The following is an 18104-nucleotide window of genomic DNA, read 5'->3' on the forward strand; positions in this document are numbered from 1 at the left end:
TTAATCAAAATCAAAATTTCATAAAAAAAAAACACGGTTCAACGTAAGTGAGAGTGACAGTCTTTTTGCTAATAATAATAATAATAATAATAAAAAATCATCAAATTGGGTTAACAAGGCAATGAATAACGCAATTAATCGAATTGAATGAATAATAATAACTGGAAACTCCAAAAATTGTGGGCACTAAAGTTGGGATGTTTGTTAAGTCACACATTATATTATATATATGTCAAGTCTTCATAGGTTAGGTTAGTAACCCTTGTGTGACTGCGAGCAATATTTATCTACCGAAATAAAGCTCTCCAATGGTGGTAAAAGGAATGGAAGATGAAGTAATTCCTCTCTTGGAAGAATATAAGCCAGTTACTAATACAAGGTACTCTGTCCCATTTCATTTTTCCTCTTATAATTCTCTTTTGCTTTTGATTTTTTTTTTTTTTTTCAATTCATAAACGTTTGTTCGTATATATTCATTGTTTATAGTGATTGTGAAAAAGGCATGAAAGATGGGTTTGTGGAGATGAAAGAATCTGATGCAGTGTATGAACTACTCAATCCCTTTAATTTACCCTCACACAATTATATTATTATTATTTTTATTTTTTTTAGGGTTTGTTTGGATGGACAGTTTATTGTGTGCTTTATAACACAAGCATTATTTATCGTGATTAATAAGTCAATCCAAACTGATCCAAAAAGTCTCACAAACCAATGTATGTATATAATCTCATGTTAATATGCATAGGCACACAACTTCCATCGTCGCCAAGAGTAGGCTCAAAGATCTGTTAATATGCCGTAGGAACAAAACTTCCATTGTCGCCGTGGTCTCGACAATACTATGCTTGCTATTGGCTATCTTCCCTGTACTAAAGATATCATCAGATGGTCGTAACTTTATGGCGAAATATGAGAATATCATCATGGTCATACTCGTCCCTCTTGTTTTCTTTATTCAATTAAGGCTGGCGGATATTAGTTCAATGAGCCCTGTTGACAACAGAATCTTTGGGATCTTATTCATAATTTTGCTATCAAATGCAATTTCAGTCGTAGAAGTTGGTTTTTTCTCATGGACCGCTGCTAGCATCATTTTGATCGTTTCGGCCATGGTAATTGCATCGCTTGTCCATGATACTTGGGAAGTCATCTCTACTGAAGACATTGTATTCTCAAAGGGAATACAAAAATTCGTATCAGTTATCTGTTTCTTATCAATAGTTTACACTATTAAAAGCATAGTCTACTATGTTTATGTGTAGTTTGGAATTTTATTTATCTCAATAAAGATTTTGGTATGTGGATTTTGCGGCTCATCAATGTTATTATGATAGGGTTTTTTTATAGTTTATATTCTCATTGTTGGTCCTTTTCCATTCTTCTTTCTTTAACAGAATAATGGTTTTAGTTTGAATTTGTGTCTATAATCAAGTTCTAGCTGTTTTTGATATAATTTTGTCTATACCCTAAGAATTCATTCTCAGTAATTTACCATCAAATTCAAATATTTATATATTTAAGCTATTAATTGTTGGATTAAGAGAAATCTTACTTTATGATTCTATACACTCACACACTCTCTCCCTTGTAAAATGGAAATCACACACTTGTTGTTCTATATTCATTTAACATGTCTTATATACACACAATGATCACTACTTTGTTGTGCATAGGAGTGATGACTCGATAATTTGGTATATTTTGATGGGTCATGTGCATAGATGGTGTAGAAATCTATCAAACAACTTAAATCGACTTGTTGAAGCGAATTGAAAATCGAGATATGAGCAATTTGAAAGGTGGTTTAGTTGGAGAAGGGAGTTTTTCGTCTGGGAGGATGCACTTCTTGAGGATCTGATGGAGGATTTGAATGGTTTTGGTTTTGTGGAAGAGGAGGATCATTGGAAGTGGAGGTTGGAGGAGGACGGAGCTTTCTCGGTCAAATCAATGTATTCAAAATTGGAAACAAGGATGGTGACAGTAGCGAATTCTCAAGGTGTTGAGAGGAGGGTGTTTTTGCAAATTTGGATGAGTAAGGTCCCTTCTAAGGTGGTGGTTTTTTCTTGGAAACTTCTCCACGATAGAATTCCTACAAAGACCAACCTTGCAATTAGAAATGCTCTTCCTGCAGATAGCTCTCAGGTTTGTGTTTTGTGTAATAGCACGGCTGAAGACTCTAAACATCTGTTTTTGCATTGCGAAGGGACATCTGTTATCTGGCGCAAGCTTATGGACTGGCTGGACTTTAATTTTTTAATCCCCCCAAATCTGTTTATTATGTGGGAATGTTGGATTGGAGCTGTTGTCAATAAAAAGATTCGGAAGGGTGTGAGGCTTATTTGGCATGCCACCATTTGGAACATTTGGAAAGCAAGGAATGACATTGTGTTCAATAATGCGACTTTAGACCTTGAAGCTCTCTTGGAATCAATTAAGGTATTGTCGTGGAGGTGGTGTTTGGGTAGATTGAGCTTGCCAGCTTGTTTGTTTTACGAATGGAATTGGAATCCGAAGAATTGTCTGTTGCGTTGAGGCTGTGTCAAGGGGTTGGCGGGGGAGTTTTGTGTGGTTTTGTTGCAGTCTGCGTGCTACTGTGTTGTTTTTTGTGTTCTGTTGGCAGGTTGCAGCGCGCTTCTGTTATGCTGCAACTGTCTGCGTTTTTTAGGTTGCTTGGTTTAGGCTCTTCAGCTATCTGTTTTGCTGTTAGGGGCTGTCTGAGTTTTGTTCCTGCCTTTTGTTTGGCTTCGGAACTTAGGAGGTTTTTTATCGAGTTTAGGGGGTGGCAGTCTGTCGCCTTTTGTAATTGTGCCTATTTGTACTCTTTTTCCTCCGTGCGGGTGAAGTGCTCCTTGCGCTAACTAGCCTAATAAATTTGCTGATTCAAAAAAAAAAAAAAGGTGGTTTGCAAAAGCTATTTGGACTCTTAGGAGACAGAGATTAAGACAATGCATCTATCCTTTAAAGTCTAAGCACACTTAACCGAACCGCCAAACATTTTTTCAGCATTTTAAATTTCAACTTTGAACTAATAAACATTGATGGGAAAAAATCATGGTAGCATGTCTAAGCAAGATTATAGTACAAATATGTTCACACAAAAATCCATATGAAGTTCAGAAACAAATGAAATTCAGTTGGTCATTGGCAAATGAGTTAATTAAGGCGACTTCTTCGGTCAAACATTGGTGACAGTCGTGATTGAGATGAGAGGATTTATATGATCCCTGGCAGACACTTTTCAAATGCATGGAGTAATAGTAAAGGTTTTATTTGATTGAAAGTGACCAAATCATCATTTTTTAACGGAGTAAAGTGATAGAATTAAGGAAAAGGAACATGTGACTTGGAGAGGGAATGTGCATGGAATATTATTTAAAACAAATAATTGAGACGACCTCTTTTTAAGACGACATCATTTATTTTAACTATTATAATTAATTAATGGGTTAATAGTGTTTTTTTTATTTTGAAAATTAAATTCCAGAATTTTTTAAAATATTTTTAATTTTTAAAAAAATCTGATTATATTTTCTGATTTTTTCTAATTTTTGAAAAAAAATCTAATTTTTTTGGAAACAAATATGACTATTTTTTTGTTTTTTTATATTTCGGAAATAATCTTAATTTTTTTTTTGAATTTTTTAAAAATTAATTTTCGATTTTTTAAATTTTTGGAAAAAAAGCTGAATATTTTTTTGGATTTTTTTATTTTTTAAAAATAAAATCTGATGTGGATATATTTTTGACACGTGGCCAATTTAAAAAAAAAAATGAAAAAAAAATGCCAAATCAGCGCCACATAAGCGAATTTGCTTAGTTGGATGGGGGAGGGGTGTTTTCTGGAAGAAAAAAAAGTTTTACAAGGATGCAATTCAAATCGAAAATTTTATAGGGGCGAAAACCGGAAATGACTTATATTACAGGAGGGAAAAGCACTATTAACCCTGAATTAATTTATTATGTATTTGAGACGACATCTTTTTAAACTAATCAATGAAAGGATACTTTCTTTAATCCATGTATAAATACAGGTTGGTAGCTGAGCATAAGAAATCAGATTCGCTTCATGCAGGTTCAAGCAGTGCGGCTTCAAGGGAAGGTAGTATAGTACACCTCGCTTAGCTTATATTATTGCATATATTTTTTTTTTACATTTTCCTCCCTTCATACTTCAAGCAACTAACTTATGTTTTCAACTTTGTTTTGGTGATTAATGCATGTCAATTTGAAACAGGAAAAATAATGAAGTGTTTAAAGATTTGGCAGAAATCTTTTATAAAATGTTCACCACTTTAGCAGCCATGGTTGTACTGAAGTGCACAAATGATGGGGAGAAGTTACTAGCAAAAAACTATACTTTATTTTCAGCAAGTGTCTACATCATTATGGCATACTTCTTAGTTTGTCTGCTCCAAATGATTCTGTTAGTATTTTCCAAATCTCACTCTTACTCTTGTTGGGGTATGCTTTGTCCTTTTTAGCCTTGACACTGATTTCACTGAACATTGCTGTGATTACTCTTGTCTTATGGCTCTTTATTTTTGTACTTGTTTTCATTTACAATAACTACTATCAACAAGAACTCATCAAAACAGTTTCAGAAAAAATCAGCCAGCCAGTTTTTTGAGAGGTACATCAACATTCCACCACAAGGTAAAGGTCGATTGCCGGTGTATAACTCCGGCCAAGAAGGCAAGAAGAATGTAATTGCGTTCATTTTCCTGCCTGTCATTGAATTATTTTTTATTTGACTGTCATTGTCCTGTATGCAAAGTCAATGATAGTTATATCAAATGTGGGAGACTTGGATAACTATCAAGCATATTAATACCACAAAATCAGAAGTATTATACCCAAAAACATCTTTAAGAAGTTACTAAATTGGGATTTATAAACAATCAACTCAAATATTACAAGCTAATATCAAGTCATTTCAAGGTACTTTGGCATACATATGAAAAGAGTCACATTCACAAGAGTAATAACAATGAGGTAAGGTGGGCATGATAGTAATGCCCCATCGAGTGAAAACTCATACCCTATAGGTGTCCGAAATTGGATCCTCTCAATCGCCATATGCGGTATATATTAGTCTGTGGACATGTGATTGGATGTTATTGGGTAGGATACTACTTCTCACTTTGTGGTAACAATGCGTAGTTACCAACTCTCCTATGTTTATGCAAATTGGATTGGATAAAAAGAATGAGAAATATTGTTTATAGCAATACACAAAAAAGAAATAAAGAATACAATATAGTATAAAGGAGTTTAAAAACCATCATTTAGAGCCACTAATAGAGGTTAACAACCATGCAGGAGAGGAAGCACAACTCCGCAATGAGCAAGAATACGGTTTTGCTGCGCGGAAGAAGCACTGCCGTGCACAGTTATGAAAACTCGGCCACATACATTGGTTGTGGGTGCTAGAATGTTTATGCAAGTCAATCTATATGTTTAGTTGAAAACTATAATTCAGGCCAATCCACTTGCAAATAACCTGTTGCCCAAGCAGAACAATCCAACTTAGGCCTAAGCCTTCCCAAATCACCTAATTCAAAGGAGATTTCTAAAATTTCAAACATGTTTCAGAAAGTGTAGTTCCAGACAATATATTTTGTTCGGAGTGTACTTTTGAATGACTCAAAATTCACATTTTTTCCGAGCGAATCAATAATAACCAACAATATTGTGCAACTCGTGCAAATGTACATGTATCATTTACAATTTAATACATAAAGATGTTGACACTCAAGATAAAAATGAACCTTCCTAGTCAAATTTGTTTCTCAAAAGCGTCGAAGATTTCTTATCTTTAATAAGAATTTGAGTAAAGGCTAATGATGGTTCAAGGTACTTTCTTTGACAGCCAACAATTTGTCCAGTTATGGTACCAAAAGTCGGTAACTCTACACCGCAATTAGGAGCGAAAACTTCAACGAAATCGTCTTCGGGAGGTTTAGAGTTGACAATATTCATCCAAAATTAATGCTTGATCTGTTCTATTCTTGTTCAAAATGTCGACAATTTCCCTTGCAGGGTTTCTTGTAAAACACAGAGAACACACAACCAGCTGATATCAGAGATATATTATAGTAAATATGCATATACACATAAATGAAGATACTACTCTTGTTCAGTTTCCTTGAACTTCATATTGATTATTCACTTCTCAAGTTAGTAGGATTCAAAATTGAACATGAAAGATTATTTTTCAATGTAAAATTGGAAAAAATAGACTGATGTGTTCCTTGAAAACGTAAAGCATTAGCATAAGTGCTTATGTATAAGTTATTTCTATAACGAAAGATAAACTCAAATTGTTTTAATATAAGCTACAAGTTGTTTTCATAAGCTATCCTGTGAAGAGCATATAGAAATAAGTTGGAAAACAACTTATGGATATATCATAAGTTGTTTTTGTGAGCTCTCTCAAACAATCTCACAAGTGTTTATGCCATTAGATAAGATCAAATAAATCAATCCAAATGCAAATCCAAACATGCTTAGAACCACAATCATTAGAGATGGAGGGAACACTGTTTAGAAACTAGAGATTGATCATAAATATGCACTTCGCCACTAGAAATTTTCAGAACCAAGTTCAAACACACACACACATCTTGCATTAAAATTTTTAATTAAATATTTTTTGAAGTGTTCTGTAGATCAACAAAAGCTTTGCAGTATCATTCTCTATTAAAAAAAAAAAAAAAATCATGTTTTCAATCTTCACTTTCTTCTAAACACATAAACAATGACAAAGCCTGCCCTTTGATGACATTAAGCATCATGAATACTTGCACTCTACTCATATTTTCCACCAGTTGTATTGCACAAAAAATGTAAATGCTAAGAACCAAATCATCTGTCTAAATTTGAATTCATAAAGATAAACAATGAAATACTAATAAACAAAATTTACTTGCTGGTCTTTTTCAGGAACAAAAGAAAGTCGTCTCTAGAACAACCGAAAGAAACGTGCCACTTCATAGGAAATGACCTACCAGATTAAATTACTATGTCCTTCATCTTCTAGGGGATATAACTTTTGCAAATACACAAAGTAGCACATATTGGCAATATAATACTATTTCTAGAGACATCAAAATAGATAAGGTACCAAGAAAGTAGATGATGATGTTCATAATTACCATGTACGTAGATGATAGGTTGTAGTCAATAGTATGTCATATTGCAGTTATGGTTTCAGTTTCACTTATGACCTACCCTACTTACTGATTTTAATAACATTGAAAAGAATTTTGTTGCGTTGGATTAATAGACTCTAAATGTCTGTATATACTTCAAATACTTGGTAATTTGGTCATAAAATGGCAAATCATAATAAATGCAGCTTATCAAGGAAACCAATGTTGAACTTAACCAACATACTTGCATGAATCTATTGAGTGGAAGTGAGATGGGATCTCAGATGTAGGAGTTTTTAGGTTGAAGTCAGTACGGGTAGGTCCTAGGTTATAAGTTGTAAATTTGAAATTTGCTGGGAACTTAAAACAAGGACTACACTAGTGGATTTCCTTCCTGGCTTGGTAGCCCCCAAAGTAGGTGTGTTTGTCGCCGAACTGGGTTAACAAACCTCCTGTGCTTTTTACTTTCTGTCATTTACTTTTATCTTGTTTGTTTGTTATTGTTAGCACGATGTTTAAACATTAATCTCAACATCCGTTTTGTGTCTGGTGTTGAAACATCGTATAAAGCATTTGAAATCTAACGCGCTAGAATTTCACAAACATTGGGAAGCTGGAACAATTCCCCGTTCCTAGAAGGGTCACTACCTGAGCCAATACAAGCATGTTTTCTCTTGCTCGCCTGAGTCAACCTCTTCCTTTTCAGAGGGACCTCGTCCTCCTCAATATGATTCTCCATCACCCTCACAGGGAACCAAGCATCCGCTGTGCGCTCTCTCTAAGCATCCCTCTTTCGGTCACTGGATACCTTCTGGTTCGACTTAAGGAGAAGGGAACAAATGTTTGATATATTCGACATTTTTCCTGCAAAAACAAAGTTTGTATAAACGTGTCAACAAAGGAAAAAAGGTTTAAAGAGGCAATGCAACATTAAGGCAAATTAACGAAGTCATCTACAGAGTATCTCCATCGGACTAAGAGAAAGCACTAAGCTCTGAGTATCGATCACATGAGGAACAATAACCGGATTCCTGCATGAATTCATGGATTTAATCATGGTCTATTTTCTCTCGGCTTGACAAACGAGCGTATTTACATTTGAAGATCCTGGGTTTGTACTCAAAGTGGTCAGGGTACCAGAAAAAATGGAAACGAGGAATGCGGGTAGAGGCCACACCTCCTTTAGTGTGCGGCCTCTCCACCATCTTCAACACATTGCTAAAAGAAAACTCAGTTCGTGGTCGCACAAGAAAGAATCGCTCTTTAAAGATGTATGCCTCCCTTTCGAAGGCATCAACACCTCTTGTTCTGACAAAGAGAGACCCACTTGCGCCCACCATTTTTCTCAGTTCCACGTCAAACTGAAAAGATGCTAAAAAAAGTCTTTGGAAGGGGAAACACGCAGGTATTGATACACTAAGTCAAAATCTTTGATGAAGGGATAAGAGTTCGGGTGCAACTGCGAAGGACATAGTTCAAACCACTAGAACAAACTGATTTGAAAGAGCGAGAAGAGGATCCTAAACCCCATCTCCTTGAAAACCACCTCGTACATAGGAATACGGTATGCGGAATACTTCGAGCAAATCCGATCCGAGGTGCTCGGGAAACTTCCCAGTCTTCTTACCTTCCAACAGAAAGATGCGGAATTTCCGCTACACCATCCGACGAGAACAAGGATATCGCATCCAAGGGCTCTTTTCCCACCCAGGAAATGTCATGCAAGACGACCTCGTTCCTATTAGGGTTACCTGTCATGAACCAAACCTGAAAGGAAAGCATAGAAAGGGTAAATCTAAACGATCAAACTCACATTTCCCTTACCTGTCAGACTTGTCACGGCTAAAAGAAACCCTCAAACGAGAAGAACGGAGGATGATCACCGTAAATCAATCACCACATGATGGAAACAAATCAAAACCCTAAAAAGGATGATACTTGTCACTAGTGGTTCCTCCTCTGGCATACAACATCTAAACAAACTCTAAGTCTTAAAACTCCTCGTACACAGTGGAAGCCACCAAAACAATGGTGGAAACCATCGTAACGGAGTAACCCTAAGTCATTCATGCAAGATTACAATTTTTAAACAACAAAAACTACAATGATCATACCATAAAAATAGAAGGAGAGTGCAGAAGTTAACGAACCTGTGTTGTAGATGAGAGACTGGACTTTAAGATGGAAGGTTGAAGGTCCAAAATGCATTAAAACACTTGGGTTGCTAAGAATGCGAAATGATAAAGTGTTTCCAAACATATGTTTGAAACTATTTATATTTCCCTCACAACCTTTCAGAAAACAGCGAGCAAGATCCGGTGCAGTCCTTCACATGCAACCCTTCATTAGTAAAGTGAAGCAACGATCCAGATCACACCCATCCATACATTCAACGGTTCTGATCAAATACACCTGACTCCAAATCGTCAGGATCAAATCAACGGTTACGATGACGCCTCAGGAATGTAAACTGAGACACCCTCAAGGTGCTAGGTACTCAAGTACCATCATAGCCTTTACACGTGGCATTAAGAAACCAAAGGTCATGTCCCCTCAGTCTCATCCTCGAGATATAAGCATTAATCAATGAATGACAAATGACCAACTCCCTGACGAGGGAATCTTTTTCACTTCTGCACTACATGGGCGAACATAGGGAACACATGATTACCAAACAATGATTCCTACATAGGGTCGCGAACACATGCAAAGGGTTAGCGAGCACAAATCATCTGCACAATGTTGTTAACCCTAATGACAACACGATAACCAAAGTGTTAAAATCTGAGATACGCTCGCCTACTCTGACCAATCAATTCGCTTTTGGTAGAATTTGTGCGGCATTCCTTAGAAAACCATCTAGTTTCCCTACGGGCATGTCGTCCAAATAATCATACCAAACCAGCCTACTCAAGGTCTTAACGAGCATACTCTTATGAACGACACCGTCAACACAAATTGATATAATCGCCGATGTGATAGGTTTTGAGATGACTCTAAATCACTTGTCTATCTGGCCCGCTCTTTACAAAGCCTACATGGAATCTCATGGCGAGCAAACACTGTTCCATCATCAGAATACCAGAAGGCTTCAACACTAATAACGAGCACATCCATGCAATATCCACTTTATCAGGATATGCTTCAAAATACCACACAAGGCCTCAGCGATCAGTTCCCCCACTCAGTCTTAAGTCGTCCCTCTTTGTCAAGAGCCACAACTTGGGGGGCTACTCATCTAGACTGGTCAATGACCTAGGCCCAATAACAAATCAAGCCCAAATGCTACATTTGGCAATTTACTCGCAACCCACCCCCTCCCCGCGGGGGAGGATGGTGCTCAGAGCAACTGAGACCAGTTCAAACGAACTGTAACGTCTCTTTCCCACGTTCCCACGAATATCTCACATGCGGTTACACTTTCCTCAATTTCGTAACTGTCGGACACACGTGTGCCATTACAATGACTCTACATTCACCCACCTCTATAAATATGAGGCTTCTCACAGCCTCCAAGGTAGAATCTCTTTCACCACTCAACCACCATTCCGAACCTCCAGAAATACCCTCAATTTTCAAGACAAATAACACATGCAACAAATAAATAAAAATAAATTTTAATATTAAAACAAATGTAACAAACACAATATGAATATATATATATATATATATATATATATATATATATATATATATATATATAAGGCTGCTAACTTACACCCACTTAAAAACACTAAGGTGCAAGTTAGCAAGCTACACCCACTAAAATTATTAAGGTGCAAGTTAGTAACCTTCACTAATTTACACCCACTTTCATCATTCCAAATATTGTTTCCTTAAAAGTTTGTCTTTATTACATGTTTTGTACCTTAAGCATGTCATTGTCTTTTTTGTTTCTTTTTTTAAGGATCTTTTTTAAGCTAGTTACAAAATTGTCCTTCTATTTAAAATTAATTAGAATATAAACAAAATGGTGTTTTAGTAAATTATAAGTGGGTGCAGCTTGCTAACTTGCACCTTAGTGTTTTTAGGTGGGTGTAAGTTAGCAGCCCCCATATATATATGTATGTTTTTTCCTTTATCTTTTACAAAGTGAAACAAACTAGATGAATATATTTATACTTCCTTTTTTATTTTGCCAATTATATCCTTAAATAACTTTTTCTATAATAAAGATTGTTGTTGGCGTCATTAAAAAAATTAGATTATATTTTTTTTGTTATATTGTTGATGTCATTGAAATAAATAACCATTGTTAGTTTGAATTGTTATAACTTGAAAGCAATAAACATTTATATTTTTAGTTTTAATTAAAATCAAAATTCATAAAAAAAAAAAAAACACGGTTCAACGTGAGTGAGAGTGACAGTCTTTTTGATAATAATAATAATAATAATAATAATAATAATAATAAAAATCATCAAATTGGGTTAACAAGGCAATGAATAACGCAATTAATTGAATTGAATGAATAATAATAACTGGAAACTCCAAAAATTGTGGGCACTAAAGTTGGGATGTTTGTTAAGTCACACATTATATTATATATATGTCAAGTCTTCATAGGTTAGGTTAGTAACCCTTGTGTGACTGCGAGCAATATTTATCTACCGAAATAAAGCTCTCCAATGGTGGTAAAAGGAATGGAAGATGAAGTAATTCCTCTCTTGGAAGAATATAAGCCAGTTACTAATACAAGGTACTCTTATAATTCTCTTTTGCTTTTGATTATTTTTTTTTCAATTCATAAACGTTTATTCGTATATATTCATTGTTTATAGTGATTGTGAAAAAGGCATGAAAGATGGGTTTGTGGAGATGAAAGAATCTGATGCAGTGTATGAACTACTCAATCCCTTTAATTTACCCTCACACAATTATATTATTATTATTATTACTATTTTTAGGGTTTATTTGGATGGACAGTTTATTGTGTGCTTTATAACACAAGCATTATTTATCGTGATTAATAAGTCAATCCAAACTGATCCAAAAAGTCTCACAAACCAATGAATGTATGTAATCTCATGAACATATGTTAATATGCATAGGCACACAACTTCCATCGTCGCCAAGAGTAGGCGCAAAGCAGGCATCGTCACCAAGAGTAGGCGCAAAGCTGCCATCATCGCATGGCGTAGGAACAAAACTTCCATTGTCGCGGTGGTCTCGACAATACTATGCTTGCTATTGGCTATCTTCCCTATACTAAAGATATCATCAGATGGTCGTAACTTTATGGCAAAATATGAGAATATCATCATGGTCATACTCGTCCCTCTTGTTTTCTTTATTCAATTAAGGCAGCTTTATATTAGTTCAATCCCCCCTGTTGACAACAGAATCTTTGGGATCTTATTCATACTTTTGCTATCAACTGCAATTTCAGTCATAGAAGTTGGTTTTTTCTCATGGACTGCTGCTAGCATCATTTTGATCGCTTCAGCCATAGTATTTGCACCGCTTGTCCGTGATAATTGGGAATTCATCTCTACTGAAGATATTGTATTCTCAAAAGGAATACAAAAATTCATATCAGTTATCTGTTTCTTATCAATAGTTTACACTATTAAAAGCATAGCCTATTATGTTTATGTGTAGTTTGGAATTTTATTTATCTCAATAAAGATTTGGTGTGTGGATTTTGTTGCTCATTAATGTTATTATGATCCAGTGTTTTATAGTTTATATTCTCATTGTTGGTCCTTTTCCATTCCTTCTTTCTTTAACAGAATAATGGTTTTTGTTTGAATTTGTGTTGATTTGAGTATTATAAAGAAAATCAACTACAAAACGCATCTATAATTGTTGGATTAAGAGAAATCCCACTTTATGATTCTCTTGAATCTCTTTTGTTTGGATTGAAAAAAAAAATTGAAAAATGTAGGAGAGAAGAATTTAGAGACTTTTGTGTAAAATGGAAATACGTACTTGTTATTCTATAACCACTTGACATGTCTTATATGCACACAATGATCACTACTTCGCTCACATACACACAGAAAATCATATCTACCATAAAACACAATAACTGAAAACTAACAAACAGTTGCTTGCACAACACACAAGGTCACTTTTGGAATAAATTTGAATTAATCAACTCTCAACACACCATGTTAGTCAATAGTTCAATTCTCATTTGATCTCTTAGTTTTTGAAACGCACAAATAAATATTGATGGAAAAATATCGTGATAGCATGTCTACACAAAATCATAGTACAAAAGGAAAAACGTAAGTTTTGGAGCATTTAAGTGATAAACTGAACACAAGGCTTCAATTCTACTAATCTTACAGATATGAGGTAGAAAAATAACAACCCATCATAAAAGTAGTTTTGATAATAATTTCATAGAGGCCAAAATGTGCTCATATCAACAAATAAATATTGATATACATTACATGAATTTTATTGCTTAATGTCATTCCGTTGTTTTCAATATTTTTTTTCACAATTGCATTGTGTTGTCATGGTTGGTAATGGGAAGCATACGTTATTTTGGTCGGATGTTTGGTGTGGTGTGTTGTCAAAGCCATTCACAATTTTAAAATCCATAATTTTCTTAAAATTTATTATAACCATAAAATATGTATTTTTAAATTAAGAATCACATAAAAAAGTATGCACATTATATTGTCCAAACAAAATGAGAGTGAAAGCCAAAGGAAAAACGCAACTAACTCCTAGAGATCACCTTCAAAGCATGTCATATAGTCTCTTGTCCTAATTTAACATCAACCTTAAGTCATCTAAACGGAGAACACACAACCAGGTGATATCAGAGATATATATATTATAGTAAACATGAAATACTAATAAACAAAATTTACTTGCTGGTCTTTTTCAGTAACAAAAGAAAGAACAACGGAAAGAAACGTGCCACAGTACTTCATAGTAAATCACCTACCAGATTAAATTACTATGTCCTTCATCTTCTAGCGGATATAACTTTTGCAAATACATGAACTAGCACATATTGGCAATATATATATGTAGTCAATAGTATGTCATATTGCATTATGGTTTCAGTTTCACTTATGACCTACTCCACTTCAATCGCTAGCAAAGGAAGATAATAGGCCACTCCTAGGAAAAGGTATATTATCATCAAGTGGACTCTTTTCGGCTCATCAAAGGAAGATAATTGCCCCTGAATTGTACCTAGTTAAAATGAAGGTAACTCTATATATTCTACGTATTAAGAGGTGTATTAAAAATACATCTTCTAACACACCCGTTCTTTTTCTATTGATTTAAATTTATATAGGTTTCACTAAGAGCATCTCCTATGGTATGTGTTGAGCCTAATAGGATGTAGGGCAACCTTTAGCATTGGGAAATTGGCATATTTTTCCATCTTAGATCAATTTAACAAGGGCTATTGATTTAATGTTAATAGAGATTAATGGATAAGATTGCTCTTAAATGTTTACCTTGAACTTGGATGGATTTTAATTTTAAAAAACTGATGTACCATTATTTGAAATTGTACAAATCACCTAAGTTTGATATATTTATAAATTTGGAACATGTTTAAAACAGTGTTGTTTTACTTTCCGTTACCAAATTATTATTATTTTTTTTTTATCAAAATCAATATTTCATTTTCTTTATTATTTAGAAAAACTCGATAAATGTTAGTATTTAAATTAATATTTTCTCATTCGTTCGATTTGAAGTCAGAATCACTAACTTCTTTAACGGTTAACTCAAACTAATAACTCTCTATTCACTTTATTTATTATAAATTTTTATATTGATATCATTTATTTGAGTTGTTGTTTGACGTAAACATGATATATTTTAGAATTAATTTTTTAATTACTTGTGTTTTTCAGGAATATAGTTGAACTTGTTCATTTCCTTTGGCATGTGGTAGAATTTGCCATGAACTTCTTGATTTTATTTTTATAGTTTTTTATTTCAAAAACAAGGTAAATTTAGTATTATTAATGCTGACCTTAATTGAAATCTTTTCTTATTTGAGGAGATTAAGGAAATAAAATCTGAAGTATGAAAATATTACAGTATGCAATGTATGCTTTTTAAATTTAACCGTTGATCATCAATCTTGAAGGACATGTGGAAAGGAGTTAACAGATTTTGCAAAATACTAACGGAGATGACCAAAATAGTAAACGGCATAAAATTTAATAGACCAAATTGAGACACTTTATAGTTATGAGACCAAATTGAAAATGAAAAATAAGTTAAAGGACCAAACAATGTATTAAGCCTTTAATTTATTAATTTTGCGTCAAATTTGCTTAAATCAATTCAAACTGAACCACGAACATGATCTTAAGTGCTAGTGCGTAGGGTGTATTAAATAGCCAAACTTTTTGAATGGGCTATCTTATAGGGTAAATGTGGCCCATTAGAAGTTACAGGCCCACACCCATTTCGCAGTCTTATAAGTTATCTTCCTTCTTCTTCCTCACAAAACCTTAGTTGCAGTGTAACCACCGCGCCTCAACCTTCCATTCAATCCCCCGAACAATGGTTCGTGTTCTCGCTCTCTAACTGTTATTGTTTTGTTGAATTTTAAGGATTTCATTTTTCCAACTTTTTTCTAATTTCATGTGTTTTTTGTTTGTTCGATGTTTTTGTTTTACAGACAAAGAGAACCAAGAAGGCCGGTATTGTTGGCAAATACGGTATGTTGCTTTTCAACTTTTTTTTTTCTTTCTTTTTTCAATCTGAGATTTGTGTATTAGATTAGATATTGAAAATTTCATTTCAACGTGTTTCAATTAATTTAAGTTCGATTTACATGAGTTTATGGGTTTTTAATTATAACATGAGATAGAAAATTGCTTGTTTAAGTTGTGTAAGAACTTCTGTTAATATTGGGATAGACAAACAAATTTTAAGTTACTTTAGAACGATGTTGTCATATAGTGGTATATTGGTTTTATTGTGGTGCTATACAAAATAGCTTGTTTCTTTGCTTATCAATTAGAGATTTATTTATTAATTAAAAATTGAAATCTTTATTTATATAATAGAGATTAATGTCATTTCAACTGATTACTTTGATACGATTGTTTCTTAAATAATTTTGAAATAAGTGCATTTCCACCTTTAATTTTTTAGAAAGTTAAGATCAATATATACTTTCAAATTTCAATTAAGTTTACTTTAGATTACTTATAATTTTCTGTCAAAAAATATTACTTACAATCCTCATGAGTTTATCAGCTAAGATGAGTTTATGGTTTTTAATTAAATGAGGTTCTTTGTGTTGATGTTTAAATTAAATGTAAGAAGAACTTCTGTTATAGTTCACGTTGATAAACTAATTTTAACTTCAGAGCATTGTTTAAGGGTTTGTAATTATAACAGAGCTTCTTTCAGTTGATGTTAAGCCGAGATAGACTAACCAATATTAACTCAGGGATAATGTAACAGCGGATCAAAAGTTTAGCGGAATTTGAACAAATCAGTGTTCTTTAATACACAATCGACAACACTGCATGAAAAGCTGATTTTTGAAAGAATACATCGACCATATTACTATTTGCAAAATGTTTTTGATATCCAACCATGTTCTTAGATTGAGGGTGCTCACTTTAGAGGGTGTTATTCTGTTAACTTAATGTGTTGGAAATGGTGTTAACACCTACTTGTGCTTTAAAATTTCAGGCACCCGATATGGTGCTAGTTTGAGGAAGCAAATTAAGAAAATGGAAGTCAGTCAGCACAGTAAATTCTTCTGCGAGTTCTGTGGAAAGGTAGTCTTTATATCTCTGCAATGATGAATTCAATCAGCTCTGTTTGACAATGCACGTAATTTTCCGTTATGCTATGTTGTTAATACAGTATGCTGTCAAGAGGAAAGCTGTCGGTATTTGGGGCTGCAAAGATTGTGGAAAAGTGAAAGCTGGTGGTGCTTACACTTTGAAGTAAGAATCTTCATCAAATCTGTTTTCCCACTTGGTTTATTTTCTTGTTTATAGTTGTTAATGTCGTGCTTCTGTTCTTGTGTATTTTTGTTGACAGTACTGCCAGTGCTGTAACTGTGAGAAGCACAATCCGAAGGTTGAGGGAGCAGACTGAGAGTTAGAATCCATTTACGTTTTTGTCGTTTTGTTCTGGAAGTCATTGGAGAGACTTTTGTAGCTGTTTTAAGATTATATTTTGTTTGGATAGTTGATGAACAAGAAGTTTTGCTGGTTTTTGTCAAATGTATCTCTGATGATGTTTTTGATTCTCAAATGCTATCTAGTTATGTGGTTTTGCTTCATACGATGGTGAATCCGGTTTTTTTTTTTTTATGCTAATAGACGTGTTGTGATTGTACTCAATGATTTGCTATATGTTGTCTAGGGTTAAGGTAGTGATTTATTTTTTGGTTTTCGTAAATTATTTTGGGTTGAATGCATGCACAATACCAGTATTAGAAGAAAGTCGTTCTTAGGTTAGAATTGAAGTAATTGTTGCAGGTTCATCAAATCAAATACAGTTTTACTTGAAATTCAACCATATAAATAACATTTTTTTTTTTGTTGGGGATTTGATTAACTAAAGAAAGATTAAGAAGTTGGAGGTCTTGAGTTTAAATTTGGTAAAATGAATAGGTATTAATCTATCTAGCTACTAACATTTGCCATTAACAAAAACTATTTATTTTTGTTAACATTTGAACTATAAGTTTCAAATTTGAAGTTTTAAACAACTGAACTCTATCAATATACCTCGAATGAATGCTTCTTCAGACAAATTAAAATGTAATATACTGTACGTACCCTTCGTGATTAGAGGACTAAGTTCCTCAAATTCAAATCCAATTCCTACCGAACATAATAGTTTTGATCGGCACGACGAAATTTCGAATGGATCATTGCCAATTTGGGAATTATGTTGATCGATTTAGGGTTTGCAAAGTTTTTTTTCATTCGGTTCTCTGAACATGAGAGAGAAATAGGAGGTGTTGTGTTATGAAAATTG

The 18104-nt window shown here is 33.9% G+C and overlaps 3 protein-coding genes across 4 annotated transcripts; all 3 read left to right on the top strand.

The window, feature by feature from the left end:
- Positions 1–202: 202 nt before the first annotated feature.
- On the top strand, positions 203–2886 carry LOC25500125 (uncharacterized). 2 transcript variants are annotated; one of them, XM_039828463.1, is made up of 4 exons: positions 206–379; positions 487–543; positions 749–1115; positions 1677–2886. In XM_039828463.1, the coding sequence occupies exons 1-4, from the start codon at positions 309–311 to the stop codon at positions 1680–1682; spliced, it is 501 nt and encodes a 166-aa protein (XP_039684397.1). In that variant the 5' UTR covers positions 206–308; the 3' UTR covers positions 1683–2886. The 2 variants fall into 2 exon arrangements, with proteins under 2 accessions (XP_013443909.1, XP_039684397.1); XM_013588455.3 differs by lacking the exon at positions 1677–2886 and having other exon boundaries at positions 203–379; positions 749–1381.
- An 8766-nt stretch (positions 2887–11652) lies between these two features.
- Positions 11653–12812, top strand: LOC120577684 (uncharacterized). Its single transcript, XM_039829469.1, has 3 exons — positions 11653–11853; positions 11936–11992; positions 12206–12812. The coding sequence occupies exons 1-3, from the start codon at positions 11783–11785 to the stop codon at positions 12753–12755; spliced, it is 678 nt and encodes a 225-aa protein (XP_039685403.1). The 5' UTR covers positions 11653–11782; the 3' UTR covers positions 12756–12812.
- A 2701-nt stretch (positions 12813–15513) lies between these two features.
- On the top strand, positions 15514–17456 carry LOC25500127 (60S ribosomal protein L37a). The gene is made up of 5 exons (XM_013588457.3): positions 15514–15656; positions 15772–15811; positions 16800–16888; positions 16977–17059; positions 17157–17456. The coding sequence occupies exons 1-5, from the start codon at positions 15654–15656 to the stop codon at positions 17218–17220; spliced, it is 279 nt and encodes a 92-aa protein (XP_013443911.1). The 5' UTR covers positions 15514–15653; the 3' UTR covers positions 17221–17456.
- Positions 17457–18104: the final 648 nt, after the last annotated feature.

This window comes from Medicago truncatula, chromosome 8 (assembly GCF_003473485.1).
Source record: "Medicago truncatula cultivar Jemalong A17 chromosome 8, MtrunA17r5.0-ANR, whole genome shotgun sequence".
In the NCBI taxonomy this organism is placed as follows: Eukaryota; Viridiplantae; Streptophyta; class Magnoliopsida; order Fabales; family Fabaceae; genus Medicago; species Medicago truncatula.

What these genes read in the sequence shown, in the direction of transcription:
- LOC25500127 (XM_013588457.3), top strand. An exon ending in CGGTATTGTTGGCAAATACG is followed by an intron (nt 15,812 to 16,799) that starts GTATGTTGCTTT and finishes TTAAAATTTCAG; the next exon opens with GCACCCGATATGGTGCTAGT. An exon ending in GGTGGTGCTTACACTTTGAA is followed by an intron (nt 17,060 to 17,156) that starts GTAAGAATCTTC and finishes TTTTGTTGACAG; the next exon opens with TACTGCCAGTGCTGTAACTG.
- LOC120577684 (XM_039829469.1), top strand. Translation starts at nt 11,783, where the DNA reads ATGGTGGTAAAAGGAATGGAAGATGAAGTAATTCCTCTCTTGGAAGAA. An exon ending in AAGCCAGTTACTAATACAAG is followed by an intron (nt 11,854 to 11,935) that starts GTACTCTTATAA and finishes CATTGTTTATAG; the next exon opens with TGATTGTGAAAAAGGCATGA. An exon ending in ATGAAAGAATCTGATGCAGT is followed by an intron (nt 11,993 to 12,205) that starts GTATGAACTACT and finishes TAATATGCATAG; the next exon opens with GCACACAACTTCCATCGTCG.
- LOC25500125 (XM_013588455.3), top strand. Translation starts at nt 309, where the DNA reads ATGGTGGTAAAAGGAATGGAAGATGAAGTAATTCCTCTCTTGGAAGAA. An exon ending in AAGCCAGTTACTAATACAAG is followed by an intron (nt 380 to 486) that starts GTACTCTGTCCC and finishes CATTGTTTATAG; the next exon opens with TGATTGTGAAAAAGGCATGA. An exon ending in ATGAAAGAATCTGATGCAGT is followed by an intron (nt 544 to 748) that starts GTATGAACTACT and finishes TAATATGCATAG; the next exon opens with GCACACAACTTCCATCGTCG.